Source organism: Oncorhynchus mykiss, chromosome 12, assembly GCF_057628025.1.
Source record: "Oncorhynchus mykiss isolate SJ-2025 chromosome 12, ASM5762802v1, whole genome shotgun sequence".
NCBI lineage: Eukaryota > Metazoa > Chordata > Actinopteri > Salmoniformes > Salmonidae > Oncorhynchus > Oncorhynchus mykiss.
In genome coordinates this window covers 94,729,012-94,754,568 of record NC_143033.1, presented here as the reverse complement: position 1 = coordinate 94,754,568, position 25,557 = coordinate 94,729,012, and the positions used below count along the sequence as shown (strand labels likewise).

The following is a 25,557-nucleotide window of genomic DNA, read 5'->3' as shown; positions in this document are numbered from 1 at the left end:
AAGGGTGCACTTTAATGCTAGTTTTAGGATGTCATATTGAGGCTCATAGAGACCCCAACTGATGTATAGAACAATCTTCAAAGTATATAATTTGGTTTAGATACAAACAACATGAAACCTGAAATTATATATTCATTTTACTTGCTGAAAATCCTAATTTGTTTACCATTTTTCCATGTGGTTTCTTTCTTCACAGACTCAATGAAATGATGACCTCTTCCTAAATATTTGGTCAAATTATTAATTGTGTGCATGGTTTCCTAGAAACAAAGGTGACTCAACTTACCCCTTTGTCTCAACTTACCCCATTCACCCCTACTGAGTTGTAATTTGAATGTAATATCCTGGGCTTGTTAGTGCAGCAAATTGAGATGTGAGATTTACAACTGTCAGAATGACAACCTCTTGAATGTTTAGAATATAATTAGGCATAATGATATAATTAGGCATAATGATATTTTTTTAAACATTCTAAATGATTATTCCTACTTTTCTTTCTCTTTGTTTAGAATAGTGATCTATCTAAGCGTAGATTTTTTTCAGTGATCGTGTCCAGTCTTTGTTACGGGAGAAGTTTGCGTTCCAGATTGTTCTCGTTTCCTCTGGAGTGTGGTAGTGTGAGAGGTCTTGTGTCCTAGTCACGACCAGACGTGTGTGTGTGTCACTGTCCAGTGGGGTGTATGTGTATCCCTTTTGTGTTGGTGTATCCAGATGGCCGTGGTGGATACAGAATGAAATTGAACACAGTGAATCTGCATGGTGGTGGATACAGAATGAAATTGAACACTGTGAATCTGCATGGTGGTGGATACAGAATGAAATTGAACACAGTGAATCTGCATGGTGGTGGATACAGAATGAAATTGAACACGGTGAATCTGCATGGTGGTGGATACAGAATGAAATTGAACACGGTGAATCTGCATGGTGGTGGATACAGAATGAAATTGAACACAGTGAATCTGCATGGTGGTGGATACAGAATGAAATTGAACACGGTGATTCTGCATGGTGGTGGATACAGAATGAAATTGAACACGGTGAATCTGCATGGTGGTGGATACAGAATGAAATTGAACACTGTGAATCTGCATGGTGGTGGATACAGAATGAAATTGAACACAGTGAATCTGCATGGTGGTGGATACAGAATGAAATTGAACACGGTGAATCTGCATGGTGGTGGATACAGAATGAAATTGAACACGGTGAATCTGCATGGTGGTGGATACAGAATGAAATTGGACACAGTGAATCTGCATGGTGGTGGATACAGAATGAAATTGAACACGGTGAATCTGCATGGTGGTGGATACAGAATGAAATTGAACACGGTGAATCTGCATGGTGGTGGATACAGAATGAAATTGAACACGGTTAATCTGCATGGTGGTGGATACAGAATGAAATTGAACACGGTGAATCTGCATGGTGGTGGATACAGAATGAAATTGAACACGGTGAATCTGCATGGTGGTGGAGAGCTGCTGGCTGGACATGGAGAAACTCTCCACTCTGATCTCTCTCCATCGCCTGGAACCATCGCCAGGGTCAGGGACCACCATTGTCCCTTACGCGTCAGAGATGGGATAAGAGGAGATGAGATGATAGGGGAGGGAGGGAAAAAGGAAGGATGAGGGTGTTGTTTGTGTAAAGTGCTGCTCTCATGGCTGCTCTCAGCTCGGTTCAGGACAAAAGGGTTTGAGGGTTGGAGATGTGTCACTGAGCTGAGCTCTCAGAGGGAAAGGTTATCTAGTAGTGGATCTAGCTATCAGATACTGCCATGCAGGAAACAGGCGATTCCTGGGCCCGTATTCCCAAAGCTTCTGAGTAGGGCTGATCTAGGATCAGGTTCCCTCTGTACATGAAATCTCATTCATTTGTGATCTAAAATGCCAAACGGATTCTATATAAGCACTTCTATCTGAGACTTTGTGAAAACAGATGGATGGACGAAATGGATAGCTGGACGGACACTGATAGACAAGGAGAGTGCTATTGATTTGGATTGATTTTTGATTAGACATCTCACAATATTATGGGTCACTTAAAGACAGCGACGGACAGAGAGAGACACACACACAACCAGTATGGATTGTGACACCTAGCCACATAGAGGTCTCATAATATTGTCCCCCGTGGTGTAGTATAGTAGACAACGTGGCTTAACTGTACAGCTGCTTCCTCTCCAAGTTGCCCTGTTGAACTGGCCAATGTATCTCTAGCAGTCAGAACAGTTGAACTGGCCAATGTATCTCTAGCAGTCAGAACAGTTGAACTGGTCAATGTATCTCTAGCAGTCAGAACAGTTGAACTGGTCAATGTATCTCTAGCAGTCAGAACAGTTGAACTGGCCAATGTATCTCTAGCAGTCAGAACAGTTGAACTGGCCAATGTATCTCTAGCAGTCAGAACAGTTGAACTGGCCAATGTATCTCTAGCAGTCAGAACAGTTGAACTGGTCAATGTATCTCTAGCAGTCAGAACAGTTGAACTGGTCAATGTATCTCTAGCAGTCAGAACAGTTGAACTGGCCAATGTATCTCTAGCAGTCAGAACAGTTGAACTGGCCAATGTATCTCTAGCAGTCAGAACAGTTGAACTGGCCAATGTATCTCTAGCAGTCAGAACAGTTGAACTGGCCAATGTATCTCTAGCTGTCAGAACAGTTGAACTGGTCAATGTATCTCTAGCAGTCAGAACAGTTGAACTGGCCAATGTATCTCTAGCAGTCAGAACAGTTGAACTGGTCAATGTATCTCTAGCAGTCAGAACAGTTGAACTGGCCAATGTATCTCTAGCAGTCAGAACAGTTGAACTGGCCAATGTATCTCTAGCAGTGGTTCTGTCAGACCACTAGAGGGGTTTTCCTATACGACCCTGTCAGACCAGGGTCTCTTTAACAAGCCATACAAAGCTGGTAACAATTTCAATTTTATCCTCCAGAAAAGGCAGAAAAACTATGGTTAAACTCAAATATACTGATTGATTAAAAAAAAAAATCTTTATGGATAAATAAAGGTATTATATTTATTAATTATCTTATGAATAGGAATGGTTATGTTATGTAATGTTATGTCACACATGCATGGGAATGTTTGCTCAATCCAAAATTTCAACCAACTGATTGCAGCAAGTGGAAGAGGGAAAAGGCTAGTGGAAGAGGGAAAAGGCTAGTGGAAGAGGGAAAAGGCTAGTGGAAGAGGGAAAAGGCTAGTGGAAGAGGGAAAAGGCTAGTGGAAGAGGGAAAAGGCTAGTGGAAGAGGGAAAAGGCTAGTGGAAGACTTAAGATTTCCTGGGATAACAATGTAAGAAATAATACATAAACAAACAAAATACTGCATAGTTTCCTAAGAACTCAATGGCTGTGCGAAGTTGCTGGATATTGGTGTCGATCCAGAGCATCCCAAACATGCTCAATGGGTGACATGTCTGGTGAGTATGCAGGCCATAGAAGAACTGGGACATTTTCAGCTTCCAGGAATTGTGTACAGATCTTTGCGACATGGGACGGGGCCTTATCATGCTGAAACGTGAGGTGATGGCGGTGGATGCTTAGCTGCGGGAAGATGTTTGGGGGTGTTGCAAATGTTTTGCTGACGGGGCGGGATTGACATTTTTTGACGGAGGAGTGCCTACGGTGGCAGATTATAGCTAAACTGAAAAAGACGCAGCTCCAACAACACATAAAACCTCATATAATTCTGCCCAAAAACAATGACAGTTTGTCTCAACCAGTGGCATATGGGCTTTTTAGGTGAGCGCTGATGACACCCTGTGATAAGTAGTACCCACTTAGTTAAAATATTTAGCTTGTCCATTCTCCAAGGTGCTGTTGGAGAGATGCATCGCTGCCAAGTTCCACCAGCTTTCCATCACAAAAGTCATCTAACAAATCATGTAGCAGATATTGTATATTATAGAAAGAGTATGTGGCCTTTTGTGTAACCTGCAGGCTGGATATAACATGTATGACAATGTAATGAGACAGACACGTTTCACATCATACCGGTCAAATAGCCTAACCTAAATGGCACCCAATCAAATAAAGTAAAATAGACAATATGGATAATCAGCATACTCACAACTGCTTTCCAGGAGTTTCACCCCATGGGCTAAATGGTCACGATCAGTGGTTTCAAGGTTGTATCAGTCCATTTTTGACGAGCTGATCATAGCAAAAACTAAAGTACTGAATTTCCCGCTGTGAAAACGCATTGCAAATAGGCTCAGGATAACTCCTGATAAAGTTAGGTAGCTGATAGCCTAATTGATTACAGAAATCAAGACTAATAAATCAAATGCAACAGCCTAACACATGGATGGGCATTCATAAAATCCCATTGCAGTTGGACAGGGTAGGTTACACCTCGGTAAAGCACAAACCGACGTGGATGTCTTCTGGGTGTCTTTTTTGGTCCTGTCTGGACTAGCAGTCTTTTTTGGTCCTGTCTGGACTAGCAGTCTTTTTTTGGTCCTGTCTGGACCAGCAGTCTTTTTTGGTCCTGTCTGGACCAGCAGTCTTTTTTTGGTCCTGTCTGGACCAGCAGTCTTTTTTTGGTCCTGTCTGGACCAGCAGTCTTTTTTTGGTCCTGTCTGGACCAGCAGTCTTTTTTTGGTCCTGTCTGGACCAGCAGTCTTTTTTTGGTCCTGTCTGGACCAGCAGTCTTTTTTTGGTCCTGTCTGGACCAGCAGTCTTTTTTTGGTCCTGTCTGGACCAGCAGTCTTTTTTTGGTCCTGTCTGGACCAGCAGTCTTTTTTGGTCCTGTCTGGACCAGCAGTCTTTTTTTGGTGCCATCCAGACCGGCCTCGATTTCCACGTTCACAGACGTTGGTTTTTGGTCCTGTCAGGGCTAGTCTTAATTTGGCCCAAACATAGAGGTTTATGTTTGGTTCGGATTCGGTGTGGTCCGGACCAGCCTTGATTTCGTGCAGACATAGACGTCTACAAATTACGTCTTTTCAACTTTAATTCAGAAACGAAAATTAACCTGATTTCAACGTCCAGAAAATACATATTTTCAACGCCCTGAAAATACATATGTTGTCTATTCCGAACATTGAAATCAGGTTAATATTCGGTTCTGGATGAAAGTTGAAAATACATATTTTCAACGTTCAGAACTGAAAATTAACCTCACTGGCAGTCAGGTCAAGAGTCTGGTGAGGACGACGAGCATGCACATGAGCTTCCCTGAAACAGAAATTCTTCAGTTGTGCAAACCCCCAGTTTCATCAGCTGTCCGGGTGGCTGGTCTCAGATGATCCCGCAGGTGAAGAAGCCGGATGTGAAGGTCCTAGGCTGGCGGGAGTGTCAGAGAAATAAAGTGTGATGTTAATCTGTCCAATGGGGCGGACTCTTACTGAAATGAAAGTATGGGTTGCCACAGATACTAAGAGGCCTGACAAACGATGTCCCTTTATGTTGCTTATTTTATGTTGGTCTAATGATTAGCCAGGGCTATGCATTCATTTTCCCTTTCTTTTTCTGACTGGTAGACAGGCAGGCTGCAGAAAAGGGGCAGGTTTGGGCAACATATTGTAGTGCTTTGAATGTCCTCTTGCTTATCAGTTTCATGCCTGGCATTTCTCTCTCTGTGTGTCTCTCTCTCTTTCCATCGCTCTCTCTGTGTGTCTCTCTCTCTGTGTCTCTTTCTCTCTGTGTCCCTCTGTCTCTGTCTCTCTCTCTCTCTCTCTGTGTCTCTCTCTCTGTGTCGCTCTCTCTCTCTCTCTCTCTGTGTCCCTCTCTCTCTCTGTGTCCCTCTCTCTCTCTGTGTCTCTCTCTCTCTCTCTCTGTGTCCCTCTCCTCTGTGTCTCTCTCTGTGTCCCTCTCCTCTGTGTCTCTCTCTGTGTCCCTCTCTCTCTGTGTCCCTCTCCTCTGTGTCTCTCTCTGTGTCTCTCTCCTCTGTGTCTCTCTCTGTGTCCCTCTCCTCTGTGTCTCTCTCTGTGTCCCTCTCCTCTGTGTCTCTCTGTGTCCCTCTCCTCTGTGTCTCTCTCTGTGTCCCTCTCCTCTGTGTCTCTCTCTGTGTCCCTCTCCTCTGTGTCTCTCTCTGTGTCCCTCTCCTCTGTGTCTCTCTCTGTGTCCCTCTCCTCTGTGTCTCTCTCTCTCTGTGCCCCAGCGTTGGTTGTTTTTCCTTTGAAAAGAGGGTGTAAAGAGGGATAGAAGGACAGTGTGAAAAGGAAATGTAGATGAAAAAAAAGCTACCTTGGCTGATGACTCATAGAAATAGAATAGAACTATATTTACATACTCCTTCCTAATGTTGTGTTGCACCCCCTTTCCCCCTCAGAACGGTCTCAATTCGTCGGGGCATAGACTCTAAGTGTGTCAAGCGTTCCACAGGGATGCTGGCCACAGGAGGTTGGTGGCACTTTAATTGGGGAGGATGGGCTCATAGTAATGGCTGAAGGGAATACGTGGAATGGTATCAAACACATGGTGGAGGACAGGCTCATAGTAATGGCTGAAGGGAATACGTGGAATGGTATCAAACACATGGTGGAGGACGGGCTCATAGTAATGGCTGAAGGGAATACATGGAATGGTATCAAACACATGGTGGAGGACGGGCTCATAGTAATGGCTGAAGGGAATACGTGGAATGGTATCAAACACATGGTGGAGGACGGGCTCATAGTAATGGCTGAAGGGAATACGTGGAATGGTATCAAACACATGGTGGAGGACGGGCTCATAGTAATGGCTGAAGGGAATAAGTGGAATGGTATCAAACACATGGTGGAGGACTGGCTCATAGTAATGGCTGAAGGGAATACGTGGAATGGTATCAAACACATGGTGGAGGACGGGCTCATAGTAATGGCTGAAGGGAATGCGTGGAATGGTATCAAACACATGGTGCCAGTCCATTCGCTCCGTTCCAGACATTATTATGAGCCGTCCTCCCCATGTTGACTCCAATGTTGGCTGGAAGTCCTTTGGGTGGTGGACCATTCTTCATACACACGGGAAACTGTTGAGCGTGAAAACCCCAGCAGCGTTGCAGTTCTTGACACTCAAACCCGTACGCCTGGCACCTACTACCATACCCCATTTAAAGGCACTTAAGGCTTTTGTCTTACCCATTCACCCTCAATGGCACACATACCCAATCCATGTCTCAATTGCCTCAAGGATTAAAAATACATGTTTAACCTGTCTCTTCCCCTTCATCTACATTGGTTTGAAGTATATTTAACAGGTGACATCAATAAGGAGTAAAATGTCATTGAAAGAGCAGGTGTTTCTAATGTTTTATACGCTGTGTATGTCTCTATGGTGTCACTTCTGATATCTGGCACACTTTCATGCAAATCTAGCTCACAGTCCCATCACACACCTTTAGTTTTAACACTCCCTCTGGATCTGTGTGTGATGGTACACACCTGCAGCTGCTCTGTAGTCTGGCCTTGTACTATTGTATATAGAGACAGCCAGATATAGAACCCTCTCTCTCTCTCCCTCTACTTTTCTCTCTCTTTCTCCCTCTCTCTCACTCTCTCTACCCGCCTCTCTCTTTTCCCTTACCCTATTTCTCCGTGTCTCTATCTTCCCCCTTTCTGTTAATTCTCTCTGTCTTTTATCCTCTATTTGTCTTTGTTGCTATATGAACTATACATCACGTTTTTATTCTGTTTCATACTCTACTCTCTCCCTTTCTGTCTACATCATTCAGTCACATTATTTTCTTATCTCTCTCTTTCTATCGTTCTCTTTCAATTTCTTTCTCTCTCTCTTCCCCTCTCTATCTTCCCCTTCTCTCTCACTTACCCTCTCTCTCTCTTCTTTCTCAAGCTTCCATCATATCTCACTTCTCTGTTAAAGTATAACAATATGGGGCACCTAACCCACTCACAGGGTTGGTTAACTCTTGATGTCCCTCATGTCTCTACCAACCAATCAGCCTTTAGTTAATGCCCCACCTGTTTTGAATAATTTAAAAACCTAATTAAATCTTGAACTAATTGTGCCAAGGGGGCAGTTTAGAACACTGATGAGGGATGAATTCACTGAGGTTTTCAAGTGTTTTGTATTATCTTGGTGGGTTATTAGTGTGGTTGATTGTGGTGTGTTATTAGTGTTGTTGAGATGTGGTGGGTTATTAGTGTGGTTGAGATGTGGTGGGTTATTAGTGTGGTTGATTGTGGTGTGTTATTAGTGTGGTTGATTGTGGTGTGTTATTAGTGTTGTTGAGATGTGGTGGGTTATTAGTGTGGTTGAGATGTGGTGGGTTATTAGTGTTGTTGATTGTGGTGGGTTATTAGTGTTTTGGTTGATTGTGGTGTGTTATTAGTGTTGTTGAGATGTGGTGTGTTATTAGTGTTGTTGATTGTGGTGGGTTATTAGTGTTTTGGTTGATTGTGGTGTGTTATTAGTGTTGTTGAGATGTGGTGGGTTATTAGTGTTGTTGAGATGTGGTGGGTTATTAGTGTTGTTGAGATGTGGTGGGTTATTAGTGTTGTTGAAATGTGATGGCTTATTAGTGTTGTAGTTGATTGTGGTGGGTTATTAGTGTTGTGGTTGATTGTGGTGGGTTATTAGTGTTGTGGTTGAATGTGGTGGGTTATTAGTGTTTTGGTTGAATGTGGTGGGTTATTCGTGTTTTGGTTGAATGTGGTGGGTTATTTGGGTTGTGGTTGATTGTAGTGGGTTATTAGTGTTGCGATGTGGTGGGTTATTAGTGTGGTTGATTGTGGTGGGTTATTAGTGTTGTTGAGATGTGGTGGGTTATTAGTGTGGTTGAGATGTGGTGGGTTATTAGTGTGGTTGATTGTGGTGGGTTATTAGTGTTGTTGAGATGTGGTGGGTAATTAGTATTGAGATGTGGTGGGTTATTAGTGTGGTTGATTGTGGTGGGTTATTAGTGTTGTTGAGATGTGGTGGGTTATTAATGTTGAGATGTGGTGGGTAATTAGTATTGAGATGTGGTGGGTTATTAGTGTGGTTGAGATGTGGTGGGTTATTAATGTTGTTGAGATGCGGTGGGTTATTAGTGTTGAGATGTGGTGGGTAATTAGTATTGAGATGTGGTGGGTTATTAGTGTTGTTGAGATGTGGTGTGTTATTAGTGTTGTTGAGATGTGGTGGGTTATTAGTGTGGTTGAGATGTGGTGGGTTATTAGTGTTGTTGATTGTGGTGGGTTATTAGTGTTTTGGTTGATTGTGGTGTGTTATTAGTGTTGTTGAGATGTGGTGGGTTATTAGTGTTGTTGAAATGTGATGGCTTATTAGTGTTGTAGTTGATTGTGGTGGGTTATTAGTGTTGTGGTTGATTGTGGTGGGTTATTAGTGTTGTGGTTGAATGTGGTGGGTTATTAGTGTTTTGGTTGAATGTGGTGGGTTATTTGTGTTTTGGTTGAATGTGGTGGGTTATTTGGGTTGTGGTTGATTGTAGTGGGTTATTAGTGTTGCGATGTGGTGGGTTATTAGTGTGGTTGATTGTGGTGGGTTATTAGTGTTGTTGAGATGTGGTGGGTTATTAGTGTGGTTGAGATGTGGTGGGTTATTAGTGTGGTTGATTGTGGTAGGTTATTAGTGTGGTTGATTGTGGTGGGTTATTAGTGTGGTTGAGATGTGGTGGGTTATTAATGTTGTTGAGATGCGGTGGGTTATTAGTGTTGAGATGTGGTGGGTAATTAGTATTGAGATGTGGTGGGTTATTAGTGTTGTTGAGATGTGGTGGGTTATTAGTGTTGATGTGGTGGGTGATTTGTGTTGAGATGTGGTGGGTTATTAGTGTTGTTGAGATGTGGTGGGTTATTAGTGTTGTTGAGATGTGGTGGGTTATTAGTGTTGTTGAGATGTGGTGGGTTATTAGTGTTGAGATGTGGTGGGTTATTAGTGTTGTTGAGATGTGGTGGGTTATTAGTGTGGTTGAGATGTGGTGGGTTATTAGTGTGGTTGAGATGTGGTGGGTTATTAGTGTGGTTGAGATGTGGTGGGTTATTAGTGTTGAGATGTGGTGGGTTATTAGTGTTGTTGAGATGTGGTGGGTTATTAGTGTGGTTGAGATGTGGTAGGTTATTAGTGTGGTTGAGATGTGGTGGGTTATTAGTGTTGTTGAGATGTGGTGGGTTATTAGTGTGGTTGAGATGTGGTGGGTTATTAGTGTTGTTGAGTTGTGGTGGGTTATTAGTGTGGTTGAGATGTGGTGGGTTATTAGTGTGGTTGAGATGTGGTGGGTTATTAGTGTTTTGGTTGAGATGTGGTGGGTTATTAGTGTGGTTGAGATGTGGTGGGTTATTAGTGTTTTGGTTGAGATGTGGTGGGTTATTAGTGTTTTGGTGGATTGTGGTGGGTTATTAGTGATGCGATGTGGTGGGTTATTTGTGTTGTAGTTGATTGTGTTGGTTATTAATGTTGTTGAGATGTGGTGTCTGTATTTCCTGTATCCAGTAGTTTATTTTTGCTGTTGTATTGATTTACTGAATTATCCTGTTGTGAGTTGTTTGTTCTCAGGGCACCATTGTGAATGAAACCCTGGTCTTAATTGGGCTCCCCTGAATAAATATACAATGTAAATGTCACGCCCTGGCCATAGAGAGGCTTTTATTCTCTATTTTGGTTAGGCCAGGGTGTGACTAGAGTGGGCATTCTAGTTTCTTGATTTCTATGTTTTCTATTTGTTTTTGGCCAGTGTGGTTCCCAGTCAGAAGCAGCTGTCTATCGTTTTCTCTGATTGGGAACCATACAGCCTTTTTCATGCCTGTTTCCCACCTGTGTTTTGTGGGTAGTTGTTTTCTAGCTTTTTTAGCTGTTTTGTGCCTGACGGAACTGTTCGCTTTCGTTTTGTATTCGTTATTTTTGTTTGAGTGATTCTTGACAATAAAGATCATGAACACTTCCCACGCTGCGCTTTGGTCCACTCTTCCTTACGACGACAAGCATTACAGTAAAAAATATGTTTTGGCTTTCTCTCTCTCTCTCTCTGGTCATTTCATGTCATTTCAGCAAGCCATGACACCGACCAACGCAGATTGTTCTAAAATTGTTTCTGTATTTAGAAACAGAAAACATTCCGTATTTTAGTTTGGTTAGAAATCCACAACATCCTGTCTACTGGAGAGTATTGGGTTTGCCTGGTTCGGATGTTTTTGTTTGTTTGGAATCGGTGGATCCCATCCTGACTCACTGTCTGGTTCCCATCAGCCTCCTCGAAGTACGTCCCCAAATACATAGCAGAGCATTGGGATCATTTAACTGGTCTGTTGCCACAGTTCAAAGGCAGGATTTGCAGAGATTGATTTTCTCCAGATGGATATAGCTGCCCTGGGTCATGTCATTCTGCCCTGCTTTAAACCCATCATTATGCCCTGGTTTATACCCATTATCATGCCCTGGTTTAAACACATCATCATGCCCTGGTTTAAACACATCATCATGCCCTGGTTTATACCCATTATCATGCCCTCGTTTAAACACATCATCATGCACTGGTTTAAACACATCATCATGCCCTGGTTTATACCCATTATCATGCCCTGGTTTTAACACATCATCATGCCCTGGTTTAAACCCATCATCATGCCCTGGTTTAAACCCATCATCATGCCCTGGTTTAAACACATCATCATGCCCTGGTTTAAACACATTATCATGCCCTGGTTTAAACCCATCATCTTGCCCTGGTTTAAACACATCATCATGCCCTGGTTTAAACCCATCATCATGCCCTGGTTTATACCCATTATCATGCAGGCTTTTCCCATGGTAGTTGTGATTATGAGAGCAGTCTGATAGTCTTGTTATCCATATTAGATAATGTTTCACCTCCTTCTCTTGTCTGGGTCTAACTGGTGAACAAGAGAGCGAGGAGGAGAGAACAGAGGAGTTATTGACCCAACAATCTCACAGCTCAAGGAGACAAAGTGGAAGTCAATGAGTCAATGTGTCTGTTGGATATGATTAGCTGTTTCAAATTATCTCTCTCTCTCTGGTGCACACACACAACCCTGCCCCCACCTCATCTATTTCCTCTCCTGTCTCCTCCTCCTGCCACCTCTCCTCTCCCCTCCTCTCCTGTGTCCTTCTCCTGCCGTCTCTCCTCTCTTCTCCTGCTTTTTCTCTTGTCATCTCCTCCTGCAGTCTCTCCTCTCCCCTTCTCTCCTGTGTCTTTGTCCTGCCTTCTCTCCTCTCTGCTCCTGCTGTCTCTCCTCTCCCCTTCTCTCCTGTGTCTTTGTCCTGCCTTCTCTCCTCTCCTCTCTGCTCCTGCTGTCTCTCCTCTCCCCTCCTCTCCTGTCTCCTTCTCCTCCCGTCTCTCCCGTCTCCTGTTCCTCCCGTCTCTCCTGTCTCCTGTTCCTCCTGCCTTCTCTCCTCTCCCCTTCTCGCCTGTCTGCTTCTTTTGCATCAGTGGTGCAGGGAATGACTTATTTGTTTCTCGCTGTTAACTTGGCGCTGGCAGCTTCATCTTTGAGCCTTGTATCCTGATGAACCGTTGTATCGATCCAAGTTCCTTCTCTCTTACAATCTATCTCATTGTAGTACTACTTGACAGTCCCTGTCGTGACAAACACATTCCCACACACACACACTCACCCACACACTCACACATACACAATGACACCGTATTTCCTATGTAATGCACTACTTTTCACCAGGGCCCATAGGGACGCAGCCAGGGACTGTCTAAAGCACTCAGAATGAATGGGGCTCAAGGGTGGGGTTTCACTGACAGCTGAATGATGTGGTTAAGTACAGGGCCACTGGCAGTTACCTAAGCCAATGACATTACCACTAGCCTTTTACTGTGCCGTTGTCAGATCTCTGTGTGGAGAAAGAGACATCGCGTGACTAGAGGGCTGCTCACATAGATGTTTAACTCAGGACATGTAGATGACTGTAAGCAGACATAGTACATGCGTGTACACACACACGAAAAAGACTCATCACAATTTGTTTACTTTTATTTATTTATATAAAATGGACAATAACCTACTTTTATCAAACTTACTATTCTTGCTATCCTATCTTGCTACTACTTCTACTAAATAAATCAGAGATTCACAGGAAGCCCGTCTCTGTAGCCAACTCCAACACCCATGGAATGGCTTCCAGCTTCTCCATCAGGTTGCCAGAGCTCACACACTGCTCGAATAACTCAGTCCTCACTCTCAACTAGGGCTGTCATGGCTATTAGGCTTCTACAAGCTCTGATGCTGCTGCTTGCTGGTCATTATTAGCCTACCAAACTTGCTAACTGCCTGGTACTCAGCACTCTATTGTCCCTCTAATCACTTTGACATCAATGCAGATGTAATTGAAAATCTAATCAAATACTTAATGAGAGCCCATGATGCGCAACATTTCTATAGGCTATGCAATTGCGTGACAAAACAGTGATGTCCTCTATTAAAAAGATGAGCATCCCATCAGCTTTCAATAGGCTAGGCATACTATATTTATTGCTTAGCTTTCCTAATATTAAGCACATTGCTTCTCTTTACAACAGAAGTATAGCCTACCTGGCTGGTATGAAAACAAACCACAGGAAAAGCATCCTCCATTAGCTATTTAAGTGCAGAGGTGACATGTATTTTCGAGACAGGTGCATGATCATGGTCCATTCTAAATCAAAACCAATTTCACACATAATATGTAGTATATGTAAAGACAAGATTCAATCAAGAATAGTCTGATGGGTGACAATATTAGCCTGTCACTTGTGAATGGTATATTATCACTTGTGAATGGTATATTATCACTTGTGAATGGTATATTATCCCTTGTGAATGGTATATTATCCCTTGTGAATGGTATATTATCACTTGTGAATGGTATATTATCCCTTGTGAATGGTATATTATCACTTGTGAATGGTATATTATCCCTTGTGAATGGTATATTATCACTTGTGAATGGTATATTATCCCTTGTGAATGGTATATTATCCCTTGTGAATGGTATATTATCCCTTGTGAATGGTATATTATCCCTTGTGAATGGTATATTATCCCTTGTGAATGATATATTATCCCTTGTGAATGATATATTATCCCTTGTGAATGGTATATTATCACTTGTGAATGGTATATTATCACTTGTGAATGGTATATTATCCCTTGTGAATGGTATATTATCCCTTGTGAATGGTATATTATCCCTTGTGAATGGTATATTATCCCTTGTGAATGATATATTATCCCTTGTGAATGGTATATTATCCCTTGTGAATGGTATATTATCCCTTGTGAATGGTATATTATCCCTTGTGAATGGTATATTATCACTTGTGAATGGTATATTATCCCTTGTGAATGGTATATTATCACTTGTGAATGGTATATTATCCCTTGTGAATGGTATATTATCACTTGTGAATGGTATATTATCCCTTGTGAATGGTATATTATCCCTTGTGAATGGTATATTATCCCTTGTGAATGGTATATTATCCCTTGTGAATGGTATATTATCCCTTGTGAATGATATATTATCCCTTGTGAATGATATATTATCCCTTGTGAATGGTATATTATCACTTGTGAATGGTATATTATCACTTGTGAATGGTATATTATCCCTTGTGAATGGTATATTATCCCTTGTGAATGGTATATTATCCCTTGTGAATGGTATATTATCCCTTGTGAATGATATATTATCCCTTGTGAATGGTATATTATCCCTTGTGAATGGTATATTATCCCTTGTGAATGGTATATTATCCCTTGTGAATGGTATATTATCCCTTGTGAATGATATATTATCCCTTGTGAATGGTATATTATCCCTTGTGAATGGTATATTATCACTTGTGAATGATATATTATCCCTTGTGAATGATATATTATCCCTTGTGAATGGTATATTATCACTTGTGAATGGTATATTATCACTTGTGAATGGTTCCCAGATTGTGTGCAGTAAGGCAAAAAACAATGCATGCCTTTTTGTGCGACTTTTTCAAATCATAGTCGCATGCCTCATGTAGCCTAGCCCATAGGCCTATATGTTTTAATAAGGTCAGTATCACACCTCATGTAGCCCAGCCCATAGGCCTATATGTTTTAATAAGGTCAGTATCACACCTCATGTAGCCCAGCCCATAGGCCTATATGTTTTAATAAGGTCAGTATCACACCTCATGTAGCCTAGCCCATAGGCCTATATGTTTTAATAAGGTCAGTATCACACCTCATGTAGCCTAGCCCATAGGCCTATATGTTTTAATAAGGTCAGTATCACACCTCATGTAGCCTAGCCCATAGGTCTATATGTTTTAATAAGGTCAGTATCACACCTCATGTAGTCTAGCCCATAGACCTATATGTTTTGATAAGGTCAGTATCACACCTCATGTAGCCTAGCCCATAGACCTATATGTTTTAATAAGGTCAGTATCACACCTCATGTAGCCTAGCCCATAGGCCTATATGTTTTAATAAGGTCAGTATCACACCTCATGTAGCCTAGCCCATAGGCCTATATGTTTTAATAAGGTCAGTATCACACCTCATGTAGCCTAGCCCATAGACCTATATGTTTTAATAAGGTCAGTATCACACCTCATGTAGCCCAGCCCATAGGCCTATATGTTTTAATAAGGTCAGTATCACACCTCATGTAGCCTAGCCCATAGACCTATATGTTTTAATAAGGTCAGTATCACACCTCATGTAGCCCAGCCCATAGGTCTATATGTTTTAATAAGGTCAGTATCACACCTCATGTAGCCCAGCCCATAGGCCTATATGTTCTGACAAGGTCAGTATCACACCTCATGTAGCCTAGCCCATAGGCCTATATGTTCTGACAAGGTCAGTATCACACCTCATGTAACCTAGCCCATAGGCCTATATGTTCTGACAAGGTCAGTATCACACCTCATGTAGCCTAGCCCATAGGCCTAAATGTTTTAATAAGGTCAGTATCACACCTCATGTAGCCTAGCCCATAGGCCTATATGTTTTAATAAGGTCAGTATCACACCTCATGTAGCCCAGCCCATAGGCCTATATGTTTTAATAAGGTCAGTATCACACCTCATGTAGCCTAGCCCATAGGCCTATATGTTTTAATAAGGTCAGTATCACACCTCATGTAGCCTAGCCCATAGGCCTATATGTTTTAATAAGGTCAGTATCACACCTCATGTAGCCCAGCCCATAGGCCTATATGTTTTAATAAGGTCAGTATCACACCTCATGTAGCCCAGCCCATAGGCCTATATGTTTTAATAAGGTCAGTATCACACCTCATGTAGCCCAGCCCATAGGCCTATATGTTTTAATAAGGTCAGTATCACACCTCATGTAGCCCAGCCCATAGGCCTATATGTTTTAATAAGGTCAGTATCATACCTCATGTAGCCTAGCCCATAGGCCTATATGTTTTAATAAGGTCAGTATCACACCTCATGTAGCCCAGCCCATAGGCCTATATGTTTTAATAAGGTCAGTATCATACCTCATGTAGCCCAGCCCATAGGCCTATATGTTTTAATAAGGTTAGTATCACACCTCATGTAGTCTAGCCCATAGGCCTATATGTTTTAATAAGGTTAGTATCATACCTCATGTAGCCCAGCCCATAGGCCTATATGTTTTAATAAGGTTAGTATCACACCTCATGTAGTCTAGCCCATAGGCCTATATGTTTTAATAAGGTTAGTATCATACCTCATGTAGCCCAGCCCATAGGCCTATATGTTTTAATAAGGTTAGTATCACACCTCATGTAGTCTAGCCCATAGGCCTATATGTTTTAATAAGGTTAGTATCACACCTCATGTAGCCTAGCCCATAGGCCTATATGTTTTAATAAGGTCAGTATCACACCTCATGTAGCCCAGCCCATAGGTCTATAAGTTTTAATAAGGTTAGTATCACACCTCATGTAGCCTAGCCCATAGGCCTATATGTTTTAATAAGGTTAGTATCACACCTCATGTAGCCCAGCCCATAGGCCTATATGTTTTAATAAGGTCAGTATCACACCTCATGTAGCCCAGCCCATAGGCCTATATGTTTTAATAAGGTCAGTATCACACCTCATGTAGCCTAGCCCATAGGCCTATATGTTTTAATAAGGTCAGTATCATACCTCATGTAGCCTAGCCCATAGGCCTAAATGTTTTAATAAGGTCAGTATCACACCTCATGTAGCCCAGCCCATAGGCCTATATGTTTTAATAAGGTCAGTATCACACCTCATGTAGCCCAGCCCATAGGCCTATATGTTTTAATAAGGTCAGTATCACACCTCATGTAGCCTAGCCCATAGGCCTATATGTTTTAATAAGGTCAGTATCACACCTCATGTAGCCTAGCCCATAGGCCTATATGTTTTAATAAGGTCAGTATCACACCTCATGTAGCCTAGCCCATAGGCCTATATGTTTTAATAAGGTCAGTATCACACCTCATGTAGCCCAGCCCATAGGCCTAAAAGTTTTAATAAGGTCAGTATCACACCTCATGTAGCCTAGCCCATAGGCCTATATGTTTTAATAAGGTCAGTATCACACCTCATGTAGCCCAGCCCATAGGTCTATATGTTTTAATAAGGTCAGTATCACACCTCATGTAGCCTAGCCCATAGGCCTATATGTTTTAATAAGGTCAGTATCACACCTCATGTAGCCCAGCCCATAGGCCTAAATGTTTTGACAAGGTTTGTATCACAACTCATGTAGCCTAGCCCATAGGCCTAAATGTTTTAATAAGGTCAGTATCACACCTCATGTAGCCTAGCCCATAGGCCTATATGTTTTGACAAGGTTTGTATCACACCTCATGTAGCCTAGCCCATAGGCCTAAATGTTTTGACAAGGTTTGTATCACACCTCATGTAGCCTAGCCCATAGGCCTATATGTTTTAATAAGGTCAGTATCACACCTCATGTAGCCTAGCCCATAGGCCTAAATGTTTTGACAAGGTTTGTATCACACCTCATGTAGCCTAGCCCATAGGCCTATATGTTTTAATAAGGTCAGTATCACACCTCATGTAGCCTAGCCCATAGGCCTATATGTTCCGACAAGGTTTGTATCACAACTAAAGTGGCCAAATAGCTTCTTAAATGAAGCACATGAATCCGCTTTACAACAGGTGTAGAGCCTAACTGACATACATATGCAGCGCGGGAGTTTCAAGTCCAGCTAATACATTTTTCACCATAAAACTACACCTTTATAATAAAAGCATTACATGTATAGTCACATTAACGGTCACTTTTGAGAATGGTGTTTCCCTCTGATTGATTGCATTTTGGAACATTTGCAGTTATATCCTACTGCCGTGTGTGCATTGCTGCACTTATAATGTGAAGAAATAGCCTAATAGTTTATCAACATGTCAAGCTAAATGTTCTGATCTGTTGCGTCAGCCTCCTTGCGTGTACAAATGTTTTTTGATGCTAGTGGTTGTATTCATTTGGGATCTATCACATCCCACAACTATCCCAGACTATGTTTGTAGTATTCATTTCTCACACAGAATAGAATAGGCCGACCTTTGTACTATGGGGGATAGTAGATTGATATAGGCAGTTTATGTCAATATACTATACCCCATAGTAAAACAGTTGATAGGCCTTTGCTGTTCGTTAGGCCTACTCAACTTGTTGTCTGATGAAAAGTAAACACGTTCTTCCAATTTTTTATTTTATTTAACTAGGCAAGTCAGTTGAGAACAAATTCGTATTTTCAATGACACCCTAGGAACAGTGTGTTAACTACCTTGTTCAGGGCCAGAACGACAGATTTTTACCTTGTCAGCTCGTGGATTTGATCTTGCAACCTTTTGGTTACTAGTCCAATGCTCTAACCACTAGGCTACTTGCCGTCCCCGTATATCTTCAATATGCACCTCGGAATTGGATAAGGAAACGCGCAGTTGTGTCCCCGATGTGTCTGTCTTGATTTGTAGCCTGTGAGAAAGACCCGATCAGGTGACCAGCATTGGCTAATAAGAATTGAGCTATCTGAGAGAGACATTTGAGTGAGAGGTGCTTCGGAGCTTAGGAGCACGCAGCCGGGAGAAGGGAATTATAATGATAATGATTTTATTCACCTGTAATCCAAGGGGGATTACAGGTGATGTCGCCGGGAAATGTATTTTGAAAATGTGCATGAGAGACTGATGAAGTGTGTACAGACAGTGCAAATAACAAAGCAGACCTCATGCCTTTCATGCAACTTGTATCATGCAGCGTTAGAATGTATTAAAAATCAAAACATATAGCCCAAAGTTAGTCTCACAACTAAAGTTGCATAACTTAATCTATATTAATCATATAGGAGGATCTGTTTTTTAGTCAACCTCTTAACACAGAATAGCCGCATGCGCATCACTCCCTCAAATCGTTTGGACTAAATATAATTTTTATTTTATACAGCTATGTTCAAATGTATTCTTCATACTATAAAATAATATAAAATAATGCCACGGAATTCTAAGTAAATCTGCTAAATGAACTAGTGAGCCCACATCCATTTGACATAGCCAGATCAGGACCATAGCCAGATGACAACTCAGAGTATGCTCTTCTGTTCTTCTGAAATAGACTACATTTTCATATCATGTTCCTTTAGACCTGTCTAAAATAAATAACAGATTTATTGTGATGGTGTAGGCTATATTACATGGATTTATTATACTTTTTAAAATGTAGATGTTCCAAAGGTCTGTATCAGTGGCTTGTAGGCTATGCATGGAAGCCAACAGATGCTAAATGGGTTTTTGTTAATTAACGGTCAATTACCTTGAGATCGGCAGTTATTTGCTTGACAAGCACCGGTTGACAAAATGTCATGACCGCCACAGCCTTCCTATGACTCTTAACATTGATGACGATAGAATCTGATGGTCTTGCAGGAAGATGCTGATGTCCCTGTGCTGGTCCACTCCAGACAGATCACATCGCTGGCTTTAGAAGCTCATTGATTAGAGATGGCCCACTCCAGACGGATCACATCGCTGGCTTTAGAAGCTCATTGATTAGAGATGGCCCACTCCAGACGGATCACATCTCTGGCTTTAGAAGCTCATTGATTAGAGATGGCCCACTCCAGACGGATCACATCGCTGGCTTTAGAAGCTCATTGATTAGAGATGGCCCACTCCAGACGGATCACATCGCTGGCTTTAGAAGCTCATTGATTAGAGATGGCCCACTCCAGACGGATCACATCGCTGGCTTTAGAAGCTCATTGATTAGAGATGGTCCACTCCAGACGGATCACATCGCTGGCTTTAGAAGCTCATTGATTAGAGATGGTCCACTCCAGACGGATCACATCGCTGGCTTTAGAAGCTCATTGATTAGAGATGGTCCACTCCAGACGGATCACATCGCTGGCTTTAGAAGCTCATTGATTAGAGATGGCCCACTCCAGACTGATCACATCGCTGGCTTTAGAAGCTCATTGATTAGAGATGGCCCACTCCAGACGGATCACATCGCTGGCTTTAGAAGCTCATTGATTAGAGATGGCCCACTCCAGACGGATCACATCGCTGGCTTTAGAAGCTCATTGATTAGAGATGGCCCACTCCAGACGGATCACATCGCTGGCTTTAGAAGCTCATTGATTAGAGATGGCCCACTCCAGACTGATCACATCGCTGGCTTTAGAAGCTCATTGATTAGAGATGGCCCACTCCAGACGGATCACATCGCTGGCTTTAGAAGCTCATTGATTAGAGATGGTCCACTCCAGACGGATCACATCGCTGGCTTTAGAAGCTCATTGATTAGAGATGGCCCACTCCAGACGGATCACATCGCTGGCTTTAGAAGCTCATTGATTAGAGATGGCCCACTCCAGACGGATCACATCGCTGGCTTTAGAAGCTCATTGATTAGAGATGGCCCACTCCAGACGGATCACATCACTGGCTTTAGAAGCTCATTGATTAGAGATGGCCCACTCCAGACGGATCACATCGCTGGCTTTAGAAGCTCATTGATTAGAGATGGCCCACTCCAGACAGATCACATCGCTGGCTTTAGAAGCTCATTGATTAGAGATGGCCCACTTCAGATAGCAGAAGCAAGTTTATGTCTAGTCTTGCGGTTGTTGCCACCAAAAGTGAGTTCCACATCAACACGGGTGCCTTCCAACCGAACATTCTAATATCCATCATTCTATTAAAGTTGCTCTTTTCAATTGGGATATCATCATATTCCAGTGTAATTGTGGTCTTATGAAAGAATCAGACATCGAATGTGTTTCAAATCAACACTGTTGCTCTAATCAACCAAACATTCTAAAATTAAACATTCTTCAACTTCAACTTTGGTTGATTTTGTATTGCAGAAATGCCATGACAATGAAAAATAGTGAAATGAATGGATGTACTGTGCATCATGTAAAATCAGTTTTATTGAACACAACACGCAAATGCACTAATTGCCCAGATATTTGTGATATGCAATCTGTTTCTGTGCTTTATTATAGAATTATAAAACATACATGAACACACATAGACGCGCACTCACACCGACTCTCTCTCTCTCTCACACACACACACACACACACACACACACCACACACCACACACCACACACACACACACACACACACTCTCTCTCTCACCATTTTTTATTTCACCCTTTGAACAAATGAAAGCCATTTTGAGTGATACTTAATTAAAATGTAAATGTTACCGCCCAGTGAGAAAAAGCAGTTTCTCATTATAGAGAATAGATAGGCTATTAGGATGAACCTCTGTGCTGCACTTATATCCTTTGTGTCTCATCAAACCACTGACTGAGGTGGCCTGAGGCCTGAGAGGAGAGACACAGACATGGAGAGAGCAGAAACGAGGAAGCAAGGAGGATGCGGTGTGTGTGTGTGTGTGTGTGTGTGTGTGTGTGGGGGGGGGGGTGGAAAGATTTCCTTGAGGTACAGGCAGTTCATTCCCCTTTCAAATTGGTGGTGTGTTTAATAGCCTGATACACACACCTCACTAATACATTGTTTGCTAGACTACTCTGCCCATAGTGGGTGAAAATGTGCTTTGGTGATGACTTTTCACTTCCTTATGTTATACAGACAAATGGGACTCTTCATGTTCTGAATGGTTCAGTGGGGTCTTTCTCCAACATATCATTAACATTATACCCAAAAAGTCAGATTTCGGAACCTAATACATCCGATAATAAACACCAGGCTCTGTCGCTCTGAGTGGTGCTGCGTTATCGCCAACATTTTGAGGATTTTACATTTAGTGGCCATCATCTTCCAAGTTGTTTCCACTGGTTGCAAAATTAGCATGATATGTGCTGAATTCAATTTAAAAGGATTTTGGAGGAAAAAAAGCTTGGGGTAGTCTCAGTGCTCTGTTGACATTTCACAGAGATATGCTTGTTTTTGTGAGAAGTCTTCGAAAAACAGTAATTTGAACAGCACATATGAAAATACTACAGTGAACAAAAATATAAACTCGACATGCAACAATTTCAAAGATTTTACTGAGTTCCAGTTTCAAAAGGAAATCAGTCAATTGAAGTACATTAAGTAGGCCATAATCTAATGATTTCACATGACTGGGAATACAGATATGCATCTGTTGGTCACAGGTACCTTAAAAAAAGGTAGGGGTGTGGATCAGAAAACCAGTCAGTATCAGGTGTGACCACCATTTGCCTCATGCAGCTCAACACTTCTCCTTCTCATAGAGTTGATCAGGCTGTTGATTGTGGCCTGTGGAATGTTGTCCCACTCCTCTACAATGGCTGTGCGAAGTTGCTGGATATTGGTGGGAACTGGAACACACTGTCGTACACGTCTATCCAGAGCATCCCAAACAGGCTCAATGGGGGACATGTCTGGGCTATTTTTGTGTACAGATCCTTGTGACATGGGACTGTGCATTATCATGCTGAAACATCAGGTGATGGTGGTGGATGAATGGCACGACAATGGGCCTCAGGATCTCTTCATGGTATCTCTGTGCATTCAAATTGCAGAAATGCAATTGTGTTCGTTGTCTGTTGCTTATGCAACACATATCATAACCCCACTGCCACCATGGTGCACTCTGTTCACAACGTTGACATCAGCAAACTAGGATTCATCCATGAAGAGCACACTTCTGCAGCATGCCAGTGGCCATCGGAGGTGAGTTTTTGTCTATTGAAGTTGGTTACAATGCTGAACTGCAGTTAGGTTAAGGCTGGACGAACAACGAGCATGCATAGAAGCTTCCCTAAGACAATTTCTGACCATTTTTGCAGAAATTATTCAGTTGTGCAAACCCACAGTTTCATCAGCTGTTCAGGTGGCTGGTCTCAGATGATCCCACAGGTGAAGAAGCTGGATGTGAGGGTCCTGGGCTGGTGTGGTTACCTGTGGTCTGCGGTTGTGATGCCGGTTGGACCTACTGCAAAACGCTCTACAATGACGTTGGAGGTGGCTTATCATAGAGAAATTAACATTAAATTATCTGGCAACAGCTCTGGTGGACATTCCTGCAGTCAGCATGTCAATTGCACACTCCCTCAAAACTTGAGACATCTGTGGCATGGTGTGGTGTGATAAAACTGCACATTTTAGAGTGGCCTTTTATTGTTCCCAGCACAAGATCAGCTTCTTGATATGCCACACCTGTCTGGTGGAAGGATTATCTTGGCAAAGGAGACGTGATCATAAAAAAAACTACTGTAAAATGACAGTGAAAATAACAGTAGCAAGGCTACTTAGGATCTGAGGACCCATGACAAATCGTTTCAGTCTCATGAGGGGGAATAGCTTTTGTCGTGCCCTCTTCACGACTGTCTTGGTGTGTTTGGACTATTCTAGTTCGTTGGTGATGTGGACGCCAAGGAACTTGAAGCTCTCACAGGAGTGATGGTTGCTAATAATGGGCCTCTGTACGCCTATGTAGATGTTCCATTAAAAATCTGACATTTCCAGCTACAATAGTCATTTACAACATTAACAATGTCTACACTGTATTTCTGATCAATTTTTTTTTTTTTTAATGGACAATTTTTTTTTTTTTTAATGGACAAAAAAATAATGTTTTTCTTTCAAAAACAAGGACATTTCGAAGTGACCCCAAACTTTTGAACGGTAGTGTACATATTGTTGACATAGAAGTTTACATAATAGTTATGGCTCTAGATGAAAAGCTGTTTCAGGTATTTCAAAAAATGAACAATTCTCTTACCACCCCCCCGGCCATCCTCCCTCACTTTGTGCCCCCTCAGGTTTTGGGGTGCATGATGCCCTTGGTGGCCAGTTTCTGCTTTGCTTGCTTGTACAACTCAGAGAAAGAGCACAACACGTACTAACAGCAGCGGCCAAACAGCCTACCCAACTGTTCTGAGGCGTCAGGATCGTTCTGAAGCACACATATGCACACATTCTTTTCACATAAAAGGCACTTTTCTTCTACCTTTTGCAGCATGTGTGTTGATAAGAGTCTCTGTCACTGTCATCCATCTCTGTGTTCTGTCTCCTTCAGGATTGAAGACCTACCTGATCTCAGGGAGGAAGGTGGAGCCGTGCCACTGTAGCTGTTCCCAGCTGGGCCTGGTTGGCCTGGAGCCTGGGGGGGACACCCGCTGTCCCACACCCCGTGCCCACACCCCAGATGGACCCCCCAGAGCCCCCTCAGCCTGTGGCCTACCCCAGAGAGGGGCTCCCGACAGGGCCAAGGTGAGGACATGGTATTCTGCAGGGTAAAGGGGAGATGGGGGTCAGGTGTGTGCTCATTCCCCTCTGATGGTTTTCTACTGTGTAACTTGGATAGACATAATCTTTGGTTGTAATAGCATACTGTACGTTGACTTCATTTAGAAAATGGTCATAGTGTAACAAATGTTCAGCTCAGTAGACATGTCTTCAGAACATAATTGTAGGGCCGTGTGTTTTGAGCAGTATGTGACATGAGATCCTATCCTGTATTTTAAGCCTTATCCAGAAATTAAAATTACGCCAAAAATATAAGGAATTGTTTGAGGATGGTGTTGGACCATTTGACCTAAAAAGTTCATCAAAGTTTAAATGAAGGTTAAAATCCAAGCATGTTACATAATTGCACAAAACACAGGGCCCTAACTTAACAATATCTACAGTTGAAGTCGGAGGTTTACCTACACCTTATACACTTAAACTCAGTTTTTCACAATTCCTGACATTTAATCTTAGAAAGAATTCCCTGTCTTAGGTCAGTTAGGATCACCACTTTATTTTAAGAATGTGAAATGTCAGAATAATAGTAGAGAGAAGGATTTATTTCAGCGTTTATTTCTTTCATCCCATTCCCAGTGGGTCAGAAGTTTACAGACACTCAATTAGTATTCGGTAGCATTTCCTTTAAATTGTTTAACTTGGGTCAAATGTTTCGGGTAGCCAGCCTTCCACAAGCTTCCCACAATAAGTTGGGTGAATTATTTTGTGAAGTGCACCAGTCCCTCCTGCAACAAAGCACCCCCACAACATGATGCTGGCACCCAGGTGCTTCACGGTTGGGATGGTGTTCTTCGGCTTGCAAGCCTCTCCCTTTTTCCTCCAAACATAACGATGGTCAATATGGCCAAACAGTTCTATTTTTGTTTCATCAGACCAGAGGACATTTCTCCAAAAAGTACGAGCTTTGTCCCC

General features: G+C 42.3%; 1 protein-coding gene across 1 annotated transcript in view; it reads left to right on the top strand.

The window, feature by feature from the left end:
• LOC110516720 (adenylate cyclase type 9) overlaps positions 1-25,557 on the top strand; it is an 87,625-nt gene that overhangs the window by 45,012 nt on the left and 17,056 nt on the right. Inside the window, exon 2 of the mRNA XM_090194257.1 lies at positions 24,416-24,609. Within this exon, the coding sequence (XP_090050383.1) occupies positions 24,416-24,609 (194 nt within the window). The remainder of the gene's footprint in view (positions 1-24,415; positions 24,610-25,557) is intronic.